Here is a 22,933-nt window from a genome sequence, read left to right as displayed (position 1 = left end):
TCTTTCTGAGTCGCGTCACAACTGGTTGCTTTCTTCCACTTGCAAGTATTGTAGCCTCTTTCGTCACAGGCTAATGCTATATGAGGAACCTCCTCGGCTGTATGGCTCATATCGCGGTATGTTGGTTCGAGTATTTGTCCATCACGTTGAAGACTATGTGGTTGTTCACGTAACAGTCCTGATCCGAAGTACGACACCCAAGGTCGGTTTCCAGCTCTGGTCCGACGTCTGATCGCATCGTTCGGATGATATTAGCGGCATCGACGCAAGATGAGGTGCTGTAGTAAGTTGCGGCAGGATCTGCGACGTAGTTGTAGTCGCTTGGGTAGGTCCAAGTGTTGTGGTAGTGTTGTTCATATGGGTAATTGTACCGGACATCCTCGACCTTGATTTCAGCAGCCGACGGGGTCATCGGCGCAGTATAGTAGGGTGTAGAGTACGCTGGTGGTGGTGGTGGCGTACCCATACTTGACACCATCGAGCTAGGGCTGGGAGAGTCACAACAGCTTAATGCCGTTGGGCGAGGTGCCGGAATGGTAATCGGTGGGACTGACGGCAAGTGTCGGGGCATGGAAGCCGCCCTCGCGTGAGAGGGCGTCGGCGAGCTTGTAGATGATGCCAGGTTACAGGTGATCCTCCGTTCGAGCATGGCATTGAGCGTAGGTGCCGATGAAATCTTATCATATGATCTGTCGGGTGGCCCGCCCAAGGCGATAATAACCTCTGGCTCAGACACACCTCGCTCATGTAGGAGCGCTCGGAGCCTGCGGTTCTCATCGAGAACCTTTCTGGCCGCAGTCTGAATTTCTGACGAAGCTTCGATGCCGACCTGTTCGCAGCTTCGTAGTTTGGTTTCCAGCTCATGCAGATATTCCTTACGTCGAGCACGCGAACGCCCTGGTAGACGAGCAATGTCAGTATTTACTCGATCCAAGGGAGTGGAGTTTAGAGCTAGTCGAGGTCGGCTAAGCGAGTGATCGTTCTTCAATACCGTGCATTCGCTCCAGTAGCGTTGACGGACACCATCGTTGAATGAATGCCAGGTCTTTCGCTGAACTGTAAGGCCGGGAAACGACACCAACACGGCTGGTGAGAAAAGAAAAAGGCTTACGCTGGTTGTCACGAATCCGAGCAAGATTCTGTGCTTTTTGCTACGAGCCGTTAGCAAAAGCCTTGTAGTTGAGGGGTGCAAGCGGCCCGTACCGAATTCCTGAGGTCACTCATGATGATGTTTGACGCGAAGCAGCTGTGGTGAACAAGAGTTGATGATGGGAGATCTTGATAGGCCTGAATTTAGTTGCTTGATCATACTGGGGAGGATATGTACAAGTCGATGGCAACGGGTAGATCTTAAAGTAGAAGGTAGCCAGCTCGAGAAAGCCGCCAGTACCCTCCCGGACTAAGGATGGTGGAAGGGAATCCTGGCAAGTCAATGTAGGGGTAGCCAGAGTACGCCTCGCTGTCTAGCTGCAGCCGTGGAGGTCTGAGCGGGCAGGCCCGGGGCGGCCAGGATGATAGACGACTTTTAGTGATGATGAAATTTTCGGCTTGCATCGCTGCAGAGTTGAGCTAGTGTAACGTTACACTGTAAACGGATAAGCCGCCGCTAGCGCGCTGTTCTACCTTGGTAGCGTGGCACGTTCCCGTCTCAGCTCAACTCTCGGAAATTGGAAGTCTGGAGGGTTTTCAGCTGCTTTGCAACAACACGTTGCCTGTTAGCACCAGCTGCCATCGCCTCTACTGGACCTACGTCCATCGACTTTCAATTCAACATCACGTCCACGAGGCGCAAACACCACGCAACTCGCTGACATGGCTGTTCGCCAACGCATAACCGCTCCGTACACTGGAACCATCGATCCCACATACAGACTCGTAACGTCCTGGATACTCCCACCTGGTGTTTTTTTTGGCTTTCGAGCCTTGCTTTCCCTCTATGCTTTTGCGACTCTGTTCACCGTCTTTGGCTGGAATGGCAGCCATGGCAGGTCGGAAGAATCGCGACATTCCTTTTCTTACTTTACGCATTTGACGTATTGGGGTCTTGCCTTCTACTATGCGTTCAGTGCCATACATACAGGCAGCTATTGGCTCACCGGAACTCCCTTCCTAGCTCGTTGGCCGAAAGCGCTCCAGATCGCCCACAGCATGTTTTACTCAACTATTGTGATCTATCCTTGGATCGTTACTGGTAGGTTAGATCTCTTTATATTCGTGTGGAGCTGGGATACCGTTGGTAGAAGACTGAAGGGTTAACGCGCCTTGAGTGTCAAGTCGTTTCGTGAATTAGCCATTCTGCACCTAGATGATGATACTGACACATACAGCTGTCTATTGGGGTCTCCTTGCACCGGGTCGCTTTCCTTCCGCATTTTATCTCTGGTCAAATACTTCCCAGCATGCTCTCAACTCGCTCTATGCGTTCTTCGAGATCTTCTTTCCCCGCACTGAGCCGTTGCCTTGGCTTGACCTCGTCCCAACTGTTATATTACTGGCTCTGTATCTTGGACTAGCCTACCTTACGCATGCAACCGAGGGATTCTACGTTTACGGCTTCCTGGACCTACAGGAGCACTCATCTGGCGTTGTTGCTGCTTACATCATCGGCATCTTGGTAGCTGCCATCGTTATCTTCCTGATTGTTAGATATCTCATCATGTTGCGTGTGTGGGTTACGGAGAAGAAGATGGGCAAGACTGGCAAATTCTCGAGTCGTGGAAAGCTGGAGGAAACTGGAAAGACCATCCCGCTACACCATGTCAGCCAGAAGTAGCTAGCCGTTGACGCTCCTTGAATCGATCCTTCTTGGAGGTATTGGTCGTATTGTTTTCGTTACGCCAAACACCCTTCAATGTTACGCGGAACTAGACCTCCACCCATAATCCTCTATTCCGTTAACTCTCTTCCTTCGCGTCATACCCCTGCTTGCTTTTTCAAGAGACATCGATCGCACGGCTGAAAGCTCTGACCCTCTTGGCTTCGCAAGCCGCTATTTTCACAGGCCACTTGACCCCTCGCGGCACATCGGTTTAGCCCATGTCATAGTTAGGCACGCTCCTGAATGTTTGCTTCTTTCTGTTCATCACATTTAACGGCTCGCATCTTGTTGTGACCCTACTCTGTTGCTACCGCCGAGCGGCGACTGGGCTCGGACCATCGAGGCTGATTGCGGTGTTATGGAGCAAGCCGAGATTCTCATCAATCTGGTCGGCTCAGGCTCAACATCGAAAATCCGTTCTACCTCACGTACAACACTTTCGAAATTGGCTGATGAACCAGTTCCTCAGTGTACCGCACAATCCGCCGGGCTGGAGCTAGTGTTCTCCTTGGAGACGTGCTCTGTCTACATGGAACCATTGGGCCCGCTGTTAGCCATATTCAGCCATTGCCAATCGGAAGGAAGAGGCTATGTGTGCCTCACTGCAGCTCTAGTATTGATCACACGCAAGATCACCTCAAACTGATGCGACTGCAATGCATTACGGGGGTGCTGTGATGTTGGATTACTCAAGTGAGAAAAGGAGAACCAATCGATATTACACGTGAGAAGTGACCAGCCAATGGATAATTACACGTGAGATCAGGAATATGCCAAGTACTTTGTACCCAACATGAACTGGGCAGTCGCAGCCATCAGTACATAACGCGACTGTAACTGGTAAGGTGATCGAACGCCAAAGCGAGCTTCTAGAAGCAGGCTACTGCTTGCTAAACAGCGCCCATGGATTGCACACGACACCCTTTTGCAGTTGCAAAATTATGATTGGACTACTGCTCGCATGTGCGCAAATTTTCTTCTTCACGAGACCTTCATGAAATCATCTCGCTGAGTTTTCAAGTTGGTCAGGGATATTTACCAGGAGAGTTGCATAGGGCTGAGGCAAATTTTGGCACTCTCTGACGACCCAGATGGTGCCTGGCATGACATTTGCCACATATGATCGCCTCTTTCGTCCTGTCTGGGGAAGGTCTTTGCGGTTAGTCACCGCTCGAATTCACGATTGCCCCCCCCTCTCATAAGTGGGGATGACTTGGCCTATCTGCTTTATCGCTAGTAATGATCTCTGGAGTCGTTGGGCGCCATCGGCTGCGAGCGGGTGTCCACTTAGGAAGTAACACCGTACACCATCCCGTTCCTCTGCTCACAAGGGTCTAGAGTGGGGCGGCCTTCAACAACGCGATGCCCCTACCCACCTCCACATCTGCTTGATAGAAATGATCTACCAATGGCTCGGATGCCGTTTCCTGAGCCTCATTTACCTGGCGATCATTGATCGCTGTGCTTAAGATCCTGGGTTCTACATCAGATATTGCAATGCAACATCACCCATGTGATTTGTACAAGGATCAGCGATCCTTCACTCATCGCGATCTTCTCAAAGTCACTATGTTTATAGGCGCCGAAATCTCCGGAAATATATGGAATACATCCTTAGCTGGGCCAATAGTGTATTCTCCACAACAAACTTAGAACAGTCCCGCTAAACGGTGCCTCTCCGGTGTCTTCGGGGCCGGCCGGGCTTCCTTCCATACCGTAGAAGTTCTGCGATGAAGCCGCACAGACGGTCAATGAATTATGAGATCCCCCAATTTACCGGGACGGGACACGCTTAGGTCCCTCAAAGTCCACGCTTCCGAAGATTGTATGAAACCTTAGGACCCGTCTTTTCGCGGAGTATCGCTTGCGCCGTTCCTTTTTTTCACATTGCTAGGCAGAAAGGGGACCTGCGGCAATTTGCTCGTGGGACTGTGCGGCACTCTAGTGATGGCTTGCAGTAGTTTCGTCTAATCTGTGAGTTTCGAAAGATCTGGGATGGCAGGTGGATGAGACGTCAAGCAGCAATTGATATCAGTGAAGACGTGTTGAGACACTGATGGCGGTCAAGGTCGTTTTGGCCATGAGAGCGCAACTGACATGTTGTTTTCCTAAGAACCTCCTCAATAGTACCCTAAGTCCGCGAGTCAATCACATGGCTCAACATTTGCTCATCCGTTGCAACCGCACACTAGTTCTAACCCCGCGTTTAGCTAGTTAGTTTCGAGAGGATCCAACCCCTAGTATAGTGGCACCACTTTTTAGCCCGTCGCCTTTCCTCCGTCAAGCAAAGCTATCCCACTCCATCAAAATATTTAGCTAGTTTCAGAATCCGAGCAGCATGTGAACGCCCATGAGATGTGGAATGCATCGGAAGCGCCGATGATGACAGTAAGGATAGGATGATTATCTCTAACACCGTAGATCTCCCCATGACGGCGGGTTCAGGGACTCTCATTATTCGTCTCAGCCTCATATTTTCGGCAATACGCATGACAAAACACGTTGCAACTGTTGCATTGCCATGGCGGGAACTGCTCGAGCCATCCAACAGAAGTGCAAACACCCGCAGGCCCTGCGCAGCGTTTACGCAAACTGCGCAATATGACGTTGCGCTCGGGTTGGAAGTGGGCTCGTTCCTTTACCACTCCTGGGTCCTGCAGTAAGGTTGCATCTGCGTGTGCGCTAGTGACTGTCATTTCTGAAAAGGCCGCATGGGGGACGTCTCAATGCGTGGGGGCTGATGATGGTCAAATGATGCAGTAAACGGTTCGGACAGCAAAGCATGGAAAACACAGTCGACGCTTGGTCCATCCACGTGAGACTGGCCACACACCAATATCATCTTACTATCGATCTGGTTCGAATACCAATACCTAAGTCTATCGGTCCATCTTTTAGTGAATGGTTGGGACAGAAACGGCTGGTAGAAGCCCAAAAGAGCGTTGCGACATATCTCTATCGTCTCAAGCAATGACCCACAATTTGCCAATCAAGACTGAACCACAAAATCTTGGATATGTTCCTGATCGCATCCTCGGTCAAAGTATGTAGATTTAGCTTTGGAAATTCGCGCCCGTGGAAGCAGAAGAAACCTTCTAGAAGCATGACTTACCGAGGTCCAGCCATTGGTTCACATGCGCTTTTCTCCCACACCAGCCATCACAAGGTAACTCGTATTCGCGAACCGTCAAACTACACCAAAACTACCGCATTACGGAGGGATATTCGGGTTCACAAGCAAAGATGATAGAAGTCATCTACATTGTTCGGCATGCAGTACGTATCAAGTCAAACATCCGACTCCCCACCGCCTCTGCACAGTCGCCTCCTCCACACACTATTCATGGAACCAATTCCGCGTCGGGCAGCCACTCTACAGGCCTCCGTTCCTGCATCACAGTCTTGCTAGTTTAGACACAGCCCGCGCGTATTATATTTGTGTTCTCAAACTTCACGAGCTCCACATTTCCCCTTAGAATGACATTCTCTCTAACGGCGCGGCGCGACTTCTAGTTTCGCGCCAACTGGTCGGTGGATCCTCAGACTGGCACGTACACGGCATCGCTGATCAAGACGCCGACTGGGATCCCCACGGATCCGCCGTTGACGTCTAAAGGGGTTGAGCAGGCGAAGGAGCTCGCCGAACACCTATGCAAGCTTGAGCCCCCGATTGACAGGGTTTATTCGAGTCCTTTCTATCGATGCCTACAAACCCTAAAGCCTACGACGGATCGACTGTTCCGGGACGGCAGAGCTGATGGGAAGATTAGAATCGATCGAGGAATTGGGTATGTTGATTGACATTTGATGCCAAAATGTCGACAAACATATACGAGAAATCAACGCTGAGAACGACGACTAACTTTTGATGTAGAGAGTTCTTCGGACGCGCCAGCTGGGAGCACCCAACACCACCGACGGTTCAGATCTTGTCTCCCCACTTTGATTACCTGGACGACGAATATGTCTCCGTACACGTGCCAGCATCCAAGGGCGAGATGATAGTAGAGCTTCACGATCGTGTGAGAAAGGCTTTAGATCACATCATCACTACTCTCGATAACGACTCTCAGCAGCCAAAGACAGTACTATTGTGTAGTCATGCCGCTACAATGATCGCAGCTGGTCGGGTGTTGACCGGCCAGATTCCAGAAGATCTAGACGAAGATGACTTCCAGTGCTTCACAGCTGGACTATCGAAATTCGTACGGAGGACTGCAGATCCAGAGAAGGGTGCCGCTTGCAACTGGGACTGCATATTAAACTCTGATACCTCGTATCTTTCAGGAGGAGCAGAAAGAGGCTGGTAAGTGAACAACTCTCTAGCCATTTGTCAATTTGCTTTCATCCACGACGAGTACTCCACGATGATTACTCCAAGACGATTACTCTACGACTATCAGCATTTGAACAATGCTAACTATTCGCGACGTTAGGCACTTCAACGGCGAGGAGAGCTTCGTCTCCTTCGTAGAGAATCCAGTGGACGACAAGGAAACCCCAAAGCTGTGAAAGAGCAAGCCAACGAAACACACACACAGAAAGGAAAAGCGTAGAGAGAAAATATGGTGATCGTCCGGCATCGTCGCGGAAAGGCTGTCAGACATGTATAAGAGCACTAGGAGCTTGCATCATAGATCATCAAGATACGTTTCACACATAACAGACCTCATCTTGCAAAAGTTATTCCTTTAACCACCCCCCACCCCCCATCTTATATCAGCATACCCAACGTCCAAATAAGCTCATCGCAATATCCCCAGCATACCATGCGCAAAACGTGCCCAGCCATCGTCCCAGTACCAGGACCCCAAAAAGAAACGCCCCGCAATCCCTACCCATAAACGCGATCTGTTCTCCCGAGTCCCAGGTCCCCGCTCCACAAGCTCCACACCAGATCCAGCTCGCGTTGATGATTCCGACGCCCCAGCCCATGGTTGAGGGAGCCGCGCGCACAAAATTGTGTGTGGGTGGGCACGTGGCATGTCTTTTTTCCCCAAACCCAGATGTGAGTTCGCCGCGCGGTTGCGCTGGTGTGGGATCGCCTGCCGGGTTGCGGGTTGCGGTACGGTACGGCCTGGTCTCGGTAGCGGGGCGATGAAGCCGACGCGACGCGAAGTCGATGCTGGGACGATTATTAAAGCGCCGGGGTCGGCTGGTGAAAATCCGGGGAAGAGGAGTTTGGATGAGTAGATATCCTCCGTGGTAGTGGTGACGAAGAAGGGAAGGGAGAAGGAAAAGAACTGGACGAGATGGATATGCGCCATCTTTTACGTCGCTGTGCCTTGGAGTCTGGAGTCGTGCTTCCACCTCTCAGTATCACCGCGAAGGAATCTGGAGTCCAGGGAGGAATTTCTCCATTACCGTATGGAATGGATGGACTCCACGATTCTTCTCCTTTTCTCGTCGTCCTTTGCTACAATGCTACACTAGCAAATCTACCACCACAGATCCTACGCCCTCATACAACAGTAAGCTAATGGCAAATTGTCGCATCGCATCAACATGACCTGTAAATCATCTCCATTAAACGATAGTGATGATGCAGATCCAATGATGGTGGTGAGTGATTAAGATGGTATTGAGGTCTAGTTAGAAAGTCTAGTAGCTGTGAAGCCTCTCCATGCGTAAACAGGTGCACCTTGGAGCCATCAAGCCTACAACGGCACATTCTCCATCATTTGCATCGTGCCTTCCCTTGCCACGGTGATGATGACATCACCCAGCGTCTTTGTCACGAAACCCGCTTCCGAATACCTGAAGTAGTAATCCCACTTCCTCTTGAACACCTCTGCACCTTCATCATCCATGCCCTCACTACTCTTCTCCTTGATGAGTTGTGGCTTGATCTTCCCTTCCCAGTTATCCAAAAAATCTTCCCTCCATAATCGCAGCGCTTTCGGGTAGTGTGGTCCAATATTCTCGATACTGTCGACGATGAGCGAGCCACTGGATGCGCTGTGTATTGAGCCAACAAGCTCTGAGACAGCAGGTAGATGACCGCCAGGGAAAATATAGCGGCGGATGAAGTCGTCGGATTTGGCGTAGGCTTCGTATCGCGCGTCTGGCATCGTGATGCATTGGAAGCATGCTATGCCACCTTCCTTTTTCAACAGCTTGTCTACACACTTGAAGTATGTTCCCAGATATTCTTTGCCGACGGCTTCCAACATCTCAATCGAGACAATCTTGTCAAAAGCTCCTGATTCGGGGACTTCGAGGTTTCGGTAATCGCATAGGAGCACAGTGATACTGTCTGACATGCCCGCTTCGCGTATTCGCTCCTCTGCTAGCTCCTTTTGCTCAATCGAAAGAGTCAATGATGTTACTCTGCAGCCCGTCCGCTGAACTGCTCGCATCGCGAAACTACCCCAGCCTGTCCCAATCTCGAGAACATGATCCGTGCCTATGATATGTGTATTGTCGATGTAGCGATCTAGCTTCCGCATTTGTGCATCGTGCAGACTTTCGGTCGAGGATTGAGGATTTGATTTCGGGAGCCATATCGGACATGAGTAAGTCATGTCGGGCGAGAGAAACGCGGAAAACATTTCGTTCGAGATGTCGTAATGCGCGGCGATGTTGAGGCGTGCATTCTTTAGGTTGTTGCTACCACGAACTAGACTGGCAAGGCCTGTGGAAATGGCAGATGTCCACGTCGAACCGTTGGACAGGTGATTCCGATTCAGAATGAAAAGCTGCAGCGATTAGTCGTGTATGTTGTTGAAGCGCATGTACACTCACTTCGAAGAACCTGGTCAAATCTGGCGTAGTAAACTCTCCCAGCATGTAGCTCTCTGCGAAACCCTAACTCTCAATCAGCTCTTCACTTCTACAGAATGGGTTCCCCCAAAACTATCCAGGAAAAGCTCACCATGTCGCCGAAGAGCGCCAATCGCACCCAGAACTTCTCATTGTGTACATCTAGGAATGCGATTGGCAATGATTCCTTATCGATACCAAAGACTGTCGAGGCCTTGCTCGAGCCACCTTCGAAAAGAACCAGCTTTCCGAGCTGTATGCCTTGGTGTAATTGCGAAAGAGTGCCATTCCTACATAAGGATACCAGAGGAGCCCAGGCTTGTGATGTGAGTGTACTGAGCACCGTCGTCGCGGCTCCTGTGATAGGACTGAGAATGGCCATAGTCCTGTTATGTTCACTCCTGACTAGAGAATACTGCTCCTAAACGCAGTCTAAGCTTTGTCTACAGGTCGTGGTTTTTGAGTCAGATTCAGAAATCTCGTGGGGACTATCGAAGCTCAGGCGTGCGATTCGCAAGAGACACGATCGAAGGCGCAACTGGTTTCGACGTGTAGACGGCTTACAGAAGGCCTAAAGAGCTCGAGGGAGGATCAATTGATAATAGGGCGCGGGTTGAAGGCTTGAGTCAGGGAAATCCTGCGATGCGTCGTACACGTACACGCGATGAGAGGGATTCTTTCGCGGTATGAAGGCACGAAGCAGGACCCCTTCCATGAAACACGGCACCAGAGTGTATTTGAACAAATTTCAGGCCATTCCATCGGGTGGCCGAAAGCCGACACGGTTCTTTTAGTTGCGCCGTCATGTCTACATCCGCACTGCATTCGTCTGGTGTGGCAGCATCGACGAGGGTACTTTGCCGTTTCGAGCAATCAATGACGTTGTCGATCCTCAGTCGCATCGTGAAACTTTGAGATTTGTCCGACCCAGCGAGCGTAGAGGCTACACACAGTAACTAATTCTCATATGGTCCTTCCAGCCATCGTTCCTATCCTTAATCCACATCTTGCAAATATGAATGGGCTTTTCTCCGAGACTGTGAAGAGCCGCAGTTTCGTTTCAGGGTCCACGGCTTCGCCGGTTGCATGGCGAGGGGTAGCTCCGACTCTTATGCACCTAGGCACAGTTCCACATGCGTATCAGCCGTCAGCCTTTTTTATTTCTGCCACCAGGTCGTGGAACGCGAATCTTCCGAAGACACAGACACATATTCTAGGAGGAAAGCGTGAGTATAGTCATTCAGTCGAGGGTGAGCAAGCGGGACAGTTGTACATTCGCCGATTTGCCGAAGGAGTCCGCTGGAGAGGAAGACGGCGGCCGTGGGTTCCGAGTCTGAAGATGAGAGTTTACATTTCACATGACAATATGAGAAAGGGTCTTTTCAAAGAGCGAAGTGTTAAGTAGAAGATATTGCGTGGTTCGGTTTAAAGAGGTGTTCAGGTGGTTTCCAAAGCTGCCGTCAAGCACACGCCCAGTAGGATCGATCCGACCCTGCCGTCCGCCGAAACGCGCTTCGACGCGTCGGCGCGTGCACCATCACAGCACTCCCATATACTCTACCCACAACCCGCGCATGACAGTGCAATTGCAATACCGACCAACTCTCCATATCCACGAATCCACCGAACGCGAACTGTGCTTCCTCCTGTCCCATCCAACACACGCTACCCTCGTCTCAATATGCTTTCCATCCAGCCCGCCCGCACCCAAAAATGCACGCCAAACCTCCTCCCCGCCCGCATAAATCACAACGGCCCCATAAACAACGCACAGCAATACTGGAAGCCCGAGACTGATAGCAAAGGTACCCATATCTCCCACCCACCTAACGGCCACGCACGTAACCCCCGACTTTTGCAGTAACTAACTGAATGACCGCGACAGGAAAACAGCACGCATTTTTCCGCGGCCGCCATCTACACGGCACAGCGCTCCCGCTCCCAGCGAATTACACCGGCGCTATACTGCATGTCACAGATAAAACATTGCCGCACTCTCAGGCTCCAGGGAATAACGACGGGGCGGATGGCGATGATGTAGAAGAAGCGGACGAAGAAGAGAGTTTGCCGGTGGAAGTCAAGATTGCGGAACAAATAGGCGAGTTCGATGAGATGGTGGTTTGGGGGCATGGGGGGGAGGTGGATGGCGCGCAGGATGTGTTTGTTAGGGGGATGCAGGAGTGGGTTGGTTTTGCGGAGAGTATGCATGGTACTGGAGATGAAGAGGATAGCACAGACGAGAAGAAGGTCGTGAACAAAGCGAGACGGTGAAGACAAATGTTTTAAGTTGAGACGATACCCAAATACCCAGGACAAGAATTGGAAGAATTTGTGCGTCGGTCAAGCATGATGTTGGTTTGAAGACCGAACGAATGGTGTCTACTTTACGCAGACTCAATCTTTCGACCTAGTGAACCCTTGGCTAATATCCTGTCTGCCTTCGAGATACGTATGCGTAGCGCTCAAAGCCGGCAGTAACAGCATGGCAACACTCAGCGTCTGGCCAAACCCCCAAATATTCTCCAGTTCATCCTGCAGTCCGCAGAACCGCTTCGCATCATCCGGAACAGCGAACTTCTGACTCAAGACTAGAATAGCAGACAGGATGGCTAGCAGGATCTGAACCGCAAAGGCGATCAACGGATTGAGAAAGAGATAGTATATGATCTGTAGGCCGAGATGAGCTGGCAAGCTGATGCCATGAGGCGGCTCTGTAACGCGCTGAATAAGACCCATCATCGTGCTCCCCGAAGAACTTGATGACGCGCGAGAAGCGAGACTCTTGCTTTGTGGATCATACAAGATGCACACTAGCGCTGTTGAAAACCCGACTAGAATCAAAAACAGTGGAACGAGGAACGACAATCGTTGAACACGGCTTCTCTCCTCTGTTGTTCCGTCGCCGTGTTCGATGGTGGTAGGTGACATGCAAATCGCGGCGATCATGGATGCGAAAAGGAAGACGGCGAAGAATATCACGAAGGTGATGCGGATTTTGGCGATAAGTTTATACTTGCGAAAGTATTTGCGTAGCGTGATGAGGGCGGCGAGGTGGGACGAGGAGGAGAGGGCGCAGATATAGAGGATAAGGACGAAGTGGGCGCCTTGGACCTTGAAGGACTTTTGCGCGACCTATTCGCGACCCCAATTAATGCTGTGAGGGGGAGTTTGGATTTAAAAATGCATTCACCTTTATCCATCCGCTGAGCAACACCGCGTAGCCTGTGATGAGCTGCTGATCACCCAGCCCTATGATGAGCGGGTCTAGGAACGGCCGCCATGCATAGTCTTTCTTCCACTCTGTATCTAGGAACCGTTCGCGGATATACTTGACGGGTGCTTTCAGTGTGAACCGGCCCTTTGAATCAAAGGCTTGGTCGAGAAGCATAGCGAGTACTGAAGCTGTCGTCGTCATGATGCTCGCGATCACAAAGGAGAGAACGACCTGTACATTATCAGTGAATATGCACACATGAGAAATGACTAGTTACACTGACCCCTACCCTAGCGATGTCTGGTTCTGCTCCATTGGCGCAATTTCCACCGTATGATGCAGCGCTATCGAACATGACCCATGGCGGGGCCATATAAGGGAATGGTCGTCGAAGATTGAGAGGACAAGATGATCCGTTCGAGTGAACGAGATGCAGTCGAAGAATGATTGGGATGTAGCCCTGAATGGGGCATTACGACAGGTCTTGCGGGGGAGACGATAGAGGGATATAGATGAATCAGAGGCGTAGGGTGACAGGAGCGGGCTGAAGGTGGAGAAATAAGCAGCTAAAGAATGATACGAGACACGAGAGAGATCGGAGAAGAATGCTAGTCCGCGTGCGCTATGCACTAGCCACGAGGCAAGAGCACCGGGAGGAAGGAGCTACCAAGTGATAAACTCTTCGGTAGGTGTAGGCATCTTTTAGCAAAGGGCCATAAACGAACAAAAGTATATGGTTTGAAAGACTTTGGAAAGGCCTGAGCGACTACAAAGGGTATCAATTACGAGAGAGCTATCTCAGCCCTTACATCAGCTTGCTCTTCGCCTTGATACGAGCCGCCAGCTTCTTAACATCATCCTCACCAGCATTTTGATCCTTCTTGGATTTCTTAGCACCACGCCCACGCCCAGGCTCATCGTCATCATCGTTACCCTGCTTCCGTTTACTGCGACCCTCCTCAAGCAGCGCCTTCATAGCTGCCGTGTCCTTGAACCGTGGGTTCGTTGGGTCAATAGCAAACTCATGGCTGTCGTACAACTTCGCAAATCGGGGATCAGCCGTGTTGATCTTGAAGTTATCCTCAACCACAGGCACATCTTTCTTGGCCTTCTTTCCCTTCTTCTTGGCCTTCTCGGCTTTGACAATCTCGTTCATGTTGAAGTGGCGCAACTTCGAGTCGTCGTCCGCCATGAGTAGTTCAAGGTTGGCACGCTCGGCTGCCGCTGCTTGTTCCTGCTGCTCCTTTTCTTCCCGCTTCTTCGCTCTCTTCGCCTTATAATCGACTTTGGAGGCCTTCGCGGCTTCTTTGGGATCGTCCCCAAAGAAAGGATCATTGAAAGGATCATCATCGTCAGACTCTGGTGCTGTCTCCACAGCCTCCACAATCGTGGCATCGGGATCTCGACCTTCTCTCCTGGCCTGCGCGCGCTCTTTACGCCTTAACTTTCTCTCCTTTTCCTTGCGGACGTACTTCTCCATAGTTGTCTCTTGAATCGGGATCTCGTTCTCAAACACGGAGCCCTTTGTTGCATCACTTAACAAGCCGCCGGTGAAAGTAATCTCCATTTCGCCATCTGGCTTAGGGAAGTCGCGGTCTCTCTTGGCTGAAGCTTTTTGCTTCGGCTTTGTTGATTTACCTGAGGCCTCAAGACCCAAGGCTTTACGGAGGTTGGCTGCCTTGTCGGCTTTCGCAACCTCGACCTCATCTTCCGAGGAGGACTCATCTGTGCCTAGATATGCTTGCAGCTCATTCTCATCGATCTCCTTGCGAGAGAATGCGCGTTTTTGCACTTCTTGCCTAGTCGCATCGTCGGCGTCCCAGGTTAACTTGACCTTCGAGTGGGTAAGCGCGCCTGTGGTGAACTCATTCGGCTTGTAACCGTCCGGTAGCTTCCTACACTCATCGTGGGCGTCCTGATCAAACGTGGTACCGTCTGGAACAAACCGAAGATCGAAAAAGTTTGCGCTCGTTAGATACTCTCGTCCGTCTAGGTTGTCGTAGATTGCCTTGGCCACGTTTGCTGAGGAGCATGTAATGACGGCATAGTAGTATCGCAATCGATCGAGCTGATAGCTACGCAACGCGGTTGAATCGAATTCTTCGCCCGTGTCATCTCCCTGTAGCTTCGACTTTATTTGATCCTCATTCTCATTCTCATCCTCAACCTCAACCTCAACCTCAGATCCTGACACATCTGGAGACTCATTGAGTGTGGTGATGTTGTCCTTGTTTTTATTTGCCGTCGAAGCGAAGATCTCGCGCGGTGGACCTTCGATCTCCTCCCGCTGTAACCGCTCCATGCCAAATTCGCTCGGATATATGACAACGTTGAGTATCCTCCCGTCGGGCGGAACGAATGAATTCGCTACAGCCATGATATCGGTCGCGCGTATGTTATCGAAGTCCATGTTCACCGCAGCCAAGCGCGATGAGATGTCTCCCGTGGGTACTGCATTGCCATCGCCTGCAAGCTCTGCTTGTTCCTCGATATCGTCCTCCTCTTCGTCGCTAGAGCTTTCGTCTGAAGAAGACTCTAGCCCTCCATCTCTGATTGGATCAAAGCCTTGCATCTCTACCCTCTGCAATTCCTTCAAGACAGCCTTGTCTCGCTTCTTCTCCGTCGGCCGCTCCAACTCCTGCTCCTCTTCTTTGTCATCGGCGTCGTCTTCGTCTTCGTCTTCATCCTCATCTTCTACCGCATATAGTCTGTCGATGGCCTTTTTGCCAGCCTCCTTGGATATCTTGCGACCATACTTGTCGACAGTGGCCTTGTTGTAGAAGTCGGGGTCATTCCGTAGCCGCGAGAATCGTGTGTCGAGCTTGGTCTTGGTGTGCTTCTTCGAGGGGAGTCGGAACTTCGGGTCGGTTTCAAAGTTTGCGAATCTCGAGTCGCCTACACAGTTGCTTGTCAGCCTATGATCTTCTTCTATGCAAAAGGGCGTTTTTGTGTAATACAAGATTGTCTAAGCGCACAGCAATATGCGCAGGATGCAGTTACTGGGGCATAATGTAGATGAAGAAACTTACTGGGCGGAGCACTAGCCTTCTCTGCCTTCGCCGGTATCGTCTGGCGCTTGGGAAGAGGCATGTTGCTGTGCAATAACTGTTTGACGGGCGGAGAAGCAGAGATGTGGAATTGGGAAGCTACGATGGACTTTTCTGCCACCGGGCGGTGTAGGTTCGGCTGAGGAGCGCACTTATTGGCCAACACATCGGAGGTCGAGGCCTTCCTATCGATAGGCAGGGATGCGAGAGCTGATCTGGGGAAGGCGCGTCACCGCTTCAGAGGGGAAATACATCACACGACAGACCTCGAAGACATTTCCTTTCTCAACAAACTTCTACCGCCTTCATCAATCTACTAGCATTCATCTCCCCTTCATAATACACCCTCGGACACATTCAGCGGCTTATACAGACCCAATGGCATACTCCAAGCTCCTCACGTAAGGTCATCGTCAGTGGCTTGCCTCCGAGCCCTGCCTCCGCCTCCCGCAGCTGTGCTAACAATAATACCCACATCCAGCCCGCGCAACCTCACTCTCTTCTCCTTATTTACTCTCGGCAGCGGATATGTCGCGTTCAAATCAAAGACCCTAGCCGACAAGCGGAGGGAACGCGCTATTGGCGACTATAGCGTATCTGTGGACAGGTCAGGTAGGTCACTTGATCCGAGCAGACCGGTTCGTCCGGGGCTTCAGCAATGAGGGAACTGCGAAGCACTTTCAGGACTACAATTCCTCATTGAATAACATTCGATATCATCTACGACGGAGAAAGGCTGACATTAACTGGCAGGTGGCGGTGTTTGAGCTCACCGCAGTGACGACGGGTACCATTATTCACCTATCGGCGACCACAAGATAAATTGTGGCGGTATCCTAGATTCTGCTTCATGCGGGTTGGCGTTATTTGTTGGACGAAGAATGTCGTCCGGTTCTTGTCGCTGTTTCTGTTATGATTTTGAACATGGCCCAACGATACTAGGTCCGGCGAGGATCTTGCAATTTGTACGGGTATCGAAATCATCGATCTAGCGAAAGAGTCACCGTTTATCGACACTAGAACAACTGTTCCATGAACTATCGGGAAGCAACATGCCCACTGCACCATCTTTTCCCTGGAGGCTGGCCTGGCCCAGAGCTTCACCTGTGCTATATGAGCACGCGCAAAGTTGCACTGTTCGGAAGAAGACCTCTCAACTACCTAGAAACAATTCAATTGCGCCGAAATACTATTTCAATCTCATTCTAGCTTACCCAAGGCCTCCGCAGCGTCGGTTAGCCAGCTTCGACAGGGCCACAAACTCGTTGCTATTAATAACACACTCAGCCTCCACACTCCAAACCCAACCATCCTTACAGCACCCGCAGTATCGGTTTCGCCGCTTGATTCGCCCGTTACACCACAACCTTGAAATCTTGATAGCGCGCGCGGAATTTTGATTTCCTTCAATGTCTGCCGTTTCCTTCTTTAAACTTGCATTTCAGCCCGTTCAGCCCACCTAGACCCCGCTTATCATGCAGGTCTGTCTAAGCCAATCGGGGCGTCTGTCAGCACTACTGTTCGGGAGGCCTACGTTCAGGTGCGCTTGTGGGGGATTTGCTGAGCCTGATAATCCGGTTCCTTAAATGAGACCTTACCCATGCAGCAGAACCGCGAAGCTGCAGCGAGACACTCTACCGTTCACTCACCTTGCTAAGATATTAGGACTTACGACCACCAATCCTCCTGCACGCTTACTATAAAAGATATCATACTCATTATCCTGCTCCGATTCAGCTATCATTCTTCCATGATTACTTTCCATCGCAATCTGTTGTTCCTCCACTGAATCCACTGTCATGGCGGCCAACAAGGAGTTCATCAAGCAGAAAATACAGCAAGGGAACGATGTCAAGATACCGCCAAGGGAAAATGTTCTAGCAGCGGCGGATCACATTCGAAATCTCTTCGAGAAAAAGAAGTTCGCGTATGGCGTCATGGGAGGTCTCGAGATGCTCTGCTTGGGCTATCGCCGCGATATATCGGATCTCCACATCGCTTATGATGATAGGGACTTCAACAGGATCAAGGCGAAGCTAGGGGCAGATAAACGGTAGGCTTCATATCGAGCTTGTGATATACAAGCTAACAGGGGCAGTGCTCAGTTACCCGATGGAATGAATTCGCTATTTCCCGCGAAGGTTCTTGTTCGAACGGGGCCAGCCTATAAAGACGCAGAGTGCATTAATGCGGCAACTATCGAAGTTAATCTCATACCACCGGGTGAGTCTATACCATCGACGACATACATCTTATGCTTACAGTACACAGGCTCCTACGGCACTCCATCGAGTGGTATGATCAGCGCCAATCTCGTGCTCTTGAGCTTGAAGGACGCAAAGTTGAAGACCTACAAATGCCTAAACATGCTACATTTGGTCAAAACACTAGTTCACTTGTGTCGGGTCCGAGATCTGGCCTGGGACCCGCGGAAAGATATACTTTTCCTTTGTCAACATTACGGAGAAGAGGTGCAATCCATTCGCGCCCAGCTGAATCAGAAAGAAGTGCAGGAGAATTTCCTAGGAACACCTTTCGTTTCCCAACTCTCTTCTGAGGACCAGCGCAAATGCTATCAGATACTCTTGGGTAAAGATCCTCCCCCGGTAATGGCGGTCATTCCTCCACCTCCTTCTGATGGCCATAAGCACTCTCATTCCGCTTCGGAGATACCAAGACCTCGAATGAATTCACAAAACTCATCGCCGGAGCTCCTGAGTCCACCTCTACCCGGCAAGCCGAATTCTTCTCGACAGCAAGCTACAAAGACAAAATCCCAGTCTATAGACCTCACTGCGTCGCCTAAGCCACCACCAGCGCTGCCTGTAACAGGAAGAGACTCGCGCTCCAGATATCGTCCGATTAGCGTCCCGAATAGTCGGAACAACAGTCCCAAAAGTTCTCCCCTTGTTAACAGTTTACGACCTAAGTCAATGGATATGCGACATCTGCCTCAGCCCGGATCATCTCAAAACACTCATCACATGAGCGCACAGAACGTGGCGAACACAAAAGAGAAGTTTGTGTCGAATCTTGCACCCACATCCATGGTTGATTCAGTACGTAGGTCTATGCCCGACCTGAACGTAGGTTTCTCAGATCCAGTTGTACCCGTAGCATCCTCTCAACCCTTTGTTGCAAATGCGACCGGTACCAATCAATCGCCGCAGCAACTATTCTCCACGTTACCAGTAGAGATGTTGGCAACACCTGCAACATACAAATCAGGTCAGAAACACTTGAAGCCCCAACTTGGGTTAGGTGGAGACAATTCACTCCCAAATTTGCGAGCGGAAAAAAGAACTCTAACCACCGCGGACTCGATATTGCCTAATGCGAGGGTTACATATCAAGGGCCCCAGAAGGCTAAGTTAGAGCCATCTGGAACACCGAAGCCCCAGTCACAAGTGGGAAGCCTTCATATGGTCAACCCCAAGGAAGAAGCTGCACTTTTACAGCAATACGTCCCCAATCTTGAAGAAGTAGCAAGTAAACTACATCTCGTTGGTTCCGAGGGTCTGTACGAAGCGCCGCTGAAATCGACACTGCCTACAGAACCAAGTCTGCGGAATGCGCCGCAGCAGGCATCGCATGTCTTTGAGCTTGACGCGACGCCTCCACAAAAAGGCACCGTTATTGGGGAGCTATCCGCCGATAGTGACGCTGCATTGCAGGAGAATTCAAGTCTTCCTTCTGAGCAGATGCAGCCCAATATATACAACAGGCCGATAACTGATGAGTTGCTATTCAGCCTCCCAGATTCCCATACAAGTACCGCATCGATTCCACACCAACAACGATCCTATAGACCGTCGAATCCCCGCACCCAATCCGCTCCATTTACGGCACTCCCAACCAGCTTAAAGGTTGGCGGACTAGGTGCCCCACGCCCTCACTCCAGGACACCAAGTAACAGCATTTCGTATACACCTTCACAGACGGCGTCCTCGCAGCTTCCCGCGACGAAGACAAACGCGTCCCGGTACTCGCAATACTACTCTCCACCATCGTCAGAGCCCAATAGCGAACACAGCTCGCCGCAGCCCAGCCCAGCCCTACCCTCCCTTTACAAAGCCTACAGTCCACCATCCATTCCTCTGCAATCTCTAAAGGCGCAACAGGCACGGACTGAACATCTTGAACGACAAGCTCGTTCGAGAAATGTCGACACTGTTCAAGGTGTTGATGGTGCACAAAGCTACTTCCGTATGCATAAGCGGGATGCCTCACACGATTCGCAAGCCTCGACCGCGTCGCATGATTCTAGCAAGTTGGCACGGGAGTATCAAGTAGAGCTACCTGACTTTGATCGTGGATATAATTCGAGAGATGAAGTGGTAGACGCGTAGGAACGTCGCGATTAGACGGGAAGTATAAAATTTGCATCGAGTTATGAGAGATGGGCGGTCACGGTATTTACTATATTCATGAACTCACGAAGCGTTTTCTTCTCAATTCATCCGACCCACACGACAATTCCATTCAGCAGTAGAACTTCGCTTTAGCGTATAAATCAAAGCGAATAGAAATCATTTCCAGATCTCAATCATAACCGCGCGTTGCCCTTCACCTCAACATACTTCGCAACCCAGTCAATCGCAGCCTCATACCCAAACACCCCCAATCCACAAATCACCGCCTCCGCCTTGTCACTCAGATAACTGTGATGTCGAAACGCCTCCCGCTTATGAATGTTACTAATATGCACCTCGACAAACGGAATGTCCACGCCCACCAGCGCGTCTCTCAGCGCTACGCTCGTGTGCGTTAGTGCTCCGGGGTTAATCACTATCGCGTCAACGTGCCCGCGCGCTTCGTGGATGCGGTCGACTAGCACGCCTTCGTGGTTGGACTGGATGTGTGTGAATTTGATAGAGAGGCGGTCGCATTGTGCTGTTGCCGAGTCGATTACATCAGGGAGTGTGGTGGTGCCGTATATTGAGGGCTCGCGCGTTCCCAGTAAGTTTAAGTTTGGGCCATTGATGAGTAGGATGGATTTGGCCATTTTGTTTTGCGTTCGGTAGGTAGGTGAAGAGTAGGGCAACAGGTAGTTGAGGTTGGTGTAGGGACTTGCAGCAGTTAGTTGTAGATGGGATCAATTATATCGGATCTTGTTGAAGTTGAGTCCAGTTGAGCTCCGATGTGGTCGGAAAAGTACTTAGCCCTGACATCTCCCCTGCACTAACCGGAGAGTCAGTCCGACATGGAGCTTGCCTTCAGCATATGACACTCATTTCAGCTGGTAAAAGATCACAATCAACGTGAGGTTATGAAGATACGGAATTACTATGTTTGATAAGCAGGCGGTATGCAATCTCGAAAGGGTTGAAAAATAGTTAGGAGCGAGAGCGCTGGTCTTAGCCCCGGGCAACCCCGCGACTAGCCGGTTTCTGCTGTCGACGGCTTAGGGCGGGATTTGCGACGCGATCTGCCCCATCGCTAACGTGCTGACCACAATGACCATTCTGCTATCTTTCCGATCACTTGGCTTGCAAACACCTACAGATACACAATGGGCGACCTTTCTAGAGATGAATTGGACGGAATTTACGCGTTTGCCGTGGAGCTGGGCAAGCAAGCGGGGAAGATGCTTACGGATGCAGCGCAGTTGAGGATAAGCGGTGGAAGCGGGTCACAGAAAGAGCAAGAACATGTGCAGAAGGAGAATGCGGTGGATTTGGTGACGGAAACAGATGAAAGTAGGTTGCAAACACCACGCCTTTTTGCCTATGGAAAAGGGTTGGGCAATACCCTGACAACCTACCGCCCTCATCCTGTTTCAAATTTAATTACGCCCCAAATTTTGTCGCCATATGGTGTACTGAAGACATCCAAAATTGGAACGCTAATCATACCTCAGATGTTGAGGCATTTATCAAGGGCCAAATTATGGAGAAATACCCTTCGCATAAGTAAGTCACCTATTTCAAAAGCGACACCGCTAACAAATTACAGGTTTGTCGGCGAAGAGTCTTACAGCAAAGGCACATCACGAGACTACCTGATCAACGATGACATGACTTGGTGTGTCGACCCTCTTGATGGTATACATGATTCATCCTCGACTCGCAATATCCTCTGACGGTCCTTACAGGCACGGTGAACTACATCCACCTCTTCCCCATGTTCTGCGTCTCGATCGCGTTTATTCACAAACAGAAGCCGTTGATAGGAGTCATCTATGCTCCATTTATTAACCAGTTCTTTTCATCATGCGCCGGTCGTGGCGCTTTCCTCAATGAAACGCAGCAGCTTCCTCTTGTACGCACACCCGTGCCGGCCTTGCCCTCAAATGCGCCTAGTGGCTGCATCTTCTCTTGTGAGTGGGGGAAAGATAGAAGAGATGCTCCAGATTCCAATCTGCACAGGAAGATCGAGAGTTTTGTGAACATGGCAGCGGAAGTTGGTGGAAGAGGCGGAAGGGGCGGCATGGTGCATGGAGTCAGAAGTCTGGGGAGTGCAACCCTAGATTTGGCGTACGTTGCTATGGGCGCTTTTGATATCTGGTGGGAGGGTGGCTGCTGGGAGTGGTAAGAAACTCCCTATTCAGTGCAATGAAATGCCTACTTACGATCGAACAGGGATGTCGCGGCCGGGATTGCGATTCTGCAGGAAGCTGGCGGATTGATCACGACGGCCAATCCGCCTGAGGACCCTGCTACAGCCCCGATTGAGGAGGTTCGACTAGGCAGTCGGCTATACTTGGCCATTCGGTAAGTTATACTATATTGTGAATAGCTTCGGCCATGGGTGCTAATTTCTCCGCAGCCCTGCAGGTCCATCGTCGAATGAAACAGGGCGACAAGGCCAAGAGAGAACCGTGCGGGAGGTCTGGCGACGGGTTCGTAACTTAGACTACTCGCGCCCTGGTGCGTAGCAGGGTAATCTTTGTATGACTTCGTTCCTCAGTTGTCCACCCTTACAATAGATCACGAACTTCGCATAAGACATTAATGCATTGATACCACTCAGCCTGATTGACGAGATTCGAAGATATATTGCGTTCATTACTTCGTGCTACGAGTTTCATCAGGTCGACACATCTTGGCAGCGGAAATTGTGGTTTTGCAACTTGTGAAGTTTTATCATTAC

General features: G+C 50.7%; 11 protein-coding genes across 11 annotated transcripts; 6 read left to right on the top strand and 5 right to left on the bottom strand.

The window, feature by feature from the left end:
• Positions 1 to 106: 106 nt before the first annotated feature.
• Positions 107 to 1,224, bottom strand: K460DRAFT_380937 (uncharacterized protein; the record flags this gene model as incomplete). Its single annotated transcript, XM_040935309.1, has 3 exons — positions 107 to 897; positions 1,112 to 1,151; positions 1,204 to 1,224. 3 exons carry the CDS (start codon positions 1,222 to 1,224, stop codon positions 107 to 109), a joined length of 852 nt encoding a protein of 283 aa, XP_040783791.1.
• A 588-nt stretch (positions 1,225 to 1,812) lies between these two features.
• On the top strand, positions 1,813 to 2,773 carry K460DRAFT_295429 (uncharacterized protein; the record flags this gene model as incomplete). Its single annotated transcript, XM_040929559.1, has 2 exons — positions 1,813 to 2,191; positions 2,328 to 2,773. 2 exons carry the CDS (start codon positions 1,813 to 1,815, stop codon positions 2,771 to 2,773), a joined length of 825 nt encoding a protein of 274 aa, XP_040783790.1.
• Positions 2,774 to 6,061: 3,288 nt separating this feature from the next.
• On the top strand, positions 6,062 to 7,330 carry K460DRAFT_359740 (phosphoglycerate mutase family protein; the record flags this gene model as incomplete). The annotated part of the gene is made up of 4 exons (XM_040932213.1): positions 6,062 to 6,094; positions 6,332 to 6,606; positions 6,693 to 7,124; positions 7,255 to 7,330. 4 exons carry the CDS (start codon positions 6,062 to 6,064, stop codon positions 7,328 to 7,330), a joined length of 816 nt encoding a protein of 271 aa, XP_040783789.1.
• A 1,145-nt stretch (positions 7,331 to 8,475) lies between these two features.
• Positions 8,476 to 9,962, bottom strand: K460DRAFT_294376 (cyclopropane-fatty-acyl-phospholipid synthase; the record flags this gene model as incomplete). The annotated part of the gene is made up of 3 exons (XM_040929485.1): positions 8,476 to 9,516; positions 9,563 to 9,625; positions 9,693 to 9,962. 3 exons carry the CDS (start codon positions 9,960 to 9,962, stop codon positions 8,476 to 8,478), a joined length of 1,374 nt encoding a protein of 457 aa, XP_040783788.1.
• Positions 9,963 to 11,261: 1,299 nt separating this feature from the next.
• K460DRAFT_380933 (uncharacterized protein) lies at positions 11,262 to 11,851 on the top strand (the record flags this gene model as incomplete). The annotated part of the gene is made up of 2 exons (XM_040935308.1): positions 11,262 to 11,385; positions 11,466 to 11,851. 2 exons carry the CDS (start codon positions 11,262 to 11,264, stop codon positions 11,849 to 11,851), a joined length of 510 nt encoding a protein of 169 aa, XP_040783787.1.
• Positions 11,852 to 11,974: 123 nt separating this feature from the next.
• K460DRAFT_410612 (uncharacterized protein) lies at positions 11,975 to 13,167 on the bottom strand (the record flags this gene model as incomplete). Its single annotated transcript, XM_040937392.1, has 3 exons — positions 11,975 to 12,712; positions 12,771 to 13,025; positions 13,078 to 13,167. 3 exons carry the CDS (start codon positions 13,165 to 13,167, stop codon positions 11,975 to 11,977), a joined length of 1,083 nt encoding a protein of 360 aa, XP_040783786.1.
• A 432-nt stretch (positions 13,168 to 13,599) lies between these two features.
• On the bottom strand, positions 13,600 to 15,884 carry K460DRAFT_295523 (uncharacterized protein; the record flags this gene model as incomplete). Its single annotated transcript, XM_040929568.1, has 2 exons — positions 13,600 to 15,689; positions 15,824 to 15,884. The coding sequence occupies 2 exons, from the start codon at positions 15,882 to 15,884 to the stop codon at positions 13,600 to 13,602; spliced, it is 2,151 nt and encodes a 716-aa protein (XP_040783785.1).
• Positions 15,885 to 16,090: 206 nt separating this feature from the next.
• On the top strand, positions 16,091 to 17,045 carry K460DRAFT_371232 (uncharacterized protein). The gene is made up of 3 exons (XM_040934312.1): positions 16,091 to 16,242; positions 16,323 to 16,453; positions 16,595 to 17,045. The coding sequence occupies exons 1-3, from the start codon at positions 16,220 to 16,222 to the stop codon at positions 16,606 to 16,608; spliced, it is 168 nt and encodes a 55-aa protein (XP_040783784.1). The 5' UTR covers positions 16,091 to 16,219; the 3' UTR covers positions 16,609 to 17,045.
• A 190-nt stretch (positions 17,046 to 17,235) lies between these two features.
• On the top strand, positions 17,236 to 20,678 carry K460DRAFT_371231 (uncharacterized protein). The gene is made up of 3 exons (XM_040934311.1): positions 17,236 to 17,894; positions 17,940 to 18,064; positions 18,113 to 20,678. Exons 1-3 carry the CDS (start codon positions 17,641 to 17,643, stop codon positions 20,188 to 20,190), a joined length of 2,457 nt encoding a protein of 818 aa, XP_040783783.1. The 5' UTR covers positions 17,236 to 17,640; the 3' UTR covers positions 20,191 to 20,678.
• K460DRAFT_371230 (Dehydroquinase) lies at positions 20,199 to 20,958 on the bottom strand. Its single transcript, XM_040934310.1, has one exon. The coding sequence runs from the start codon at positions 20,844 to 20,846 to the stop codon at positions 20,388 to 20,390; it is 459 nt and encodes a 152-aa protein (XP_040783782.1). The 5' UTR covers positions 20,847 to 20,958; the 3' UTR covers positions 20,199 to 20,387.
• A 340-nt stretch (positions 20,959 to 21,298) lies between these two features.
• Positions 21,299 to 22,834, top strand: K460DRAFT_421028 (inositol monophosphatase). Its single transcript, XM_040938114.1, has 6 exons — positions 21,299 to 21,540; positions 21,702 to 21,753; positions 21,797 to 21,885; positions 21,936 to 22,371; positions 22,423 to 22,554; positions 22,610 to 22,834. The coding sequence occupies exons 1-6, from the start codon at positions 21,354 to 21,356 to the stop codon at positions 22,716 to 22,718; spliced, it is 1,005 nt and encodes a 334-aa protein (XP_040783781.1). The 5' UTR covers positions 21,299 to 21,353; the 3' UTR covers positions 22,719 to 22,834.
• Positions 22,835 to 22,933: the final 99 nt, after the last annotated feature.

The sequence above is a fragment of the Cucurbitaria berberidis genome, assembly GCF_010015615.1.
Source record: "Cucurbitaria berberidis CBS 394.84 unplaced genomic scaffold K460scaffold_6, whole genome shotgun sequence".
NCBI classification, from domain to species: Eukaryota; Fungi; Ascomycota; class Dothideomycetes; order Pleosporales; family Cucurbitariaceae; genus Cucurbitaria; species Cucurbitaria berberidis.
The sequence above is the reverse complement of the archived record's forward strand: the minus strand, read 5'-3'. Positions and strand labels throughout refer to the sequence as shown.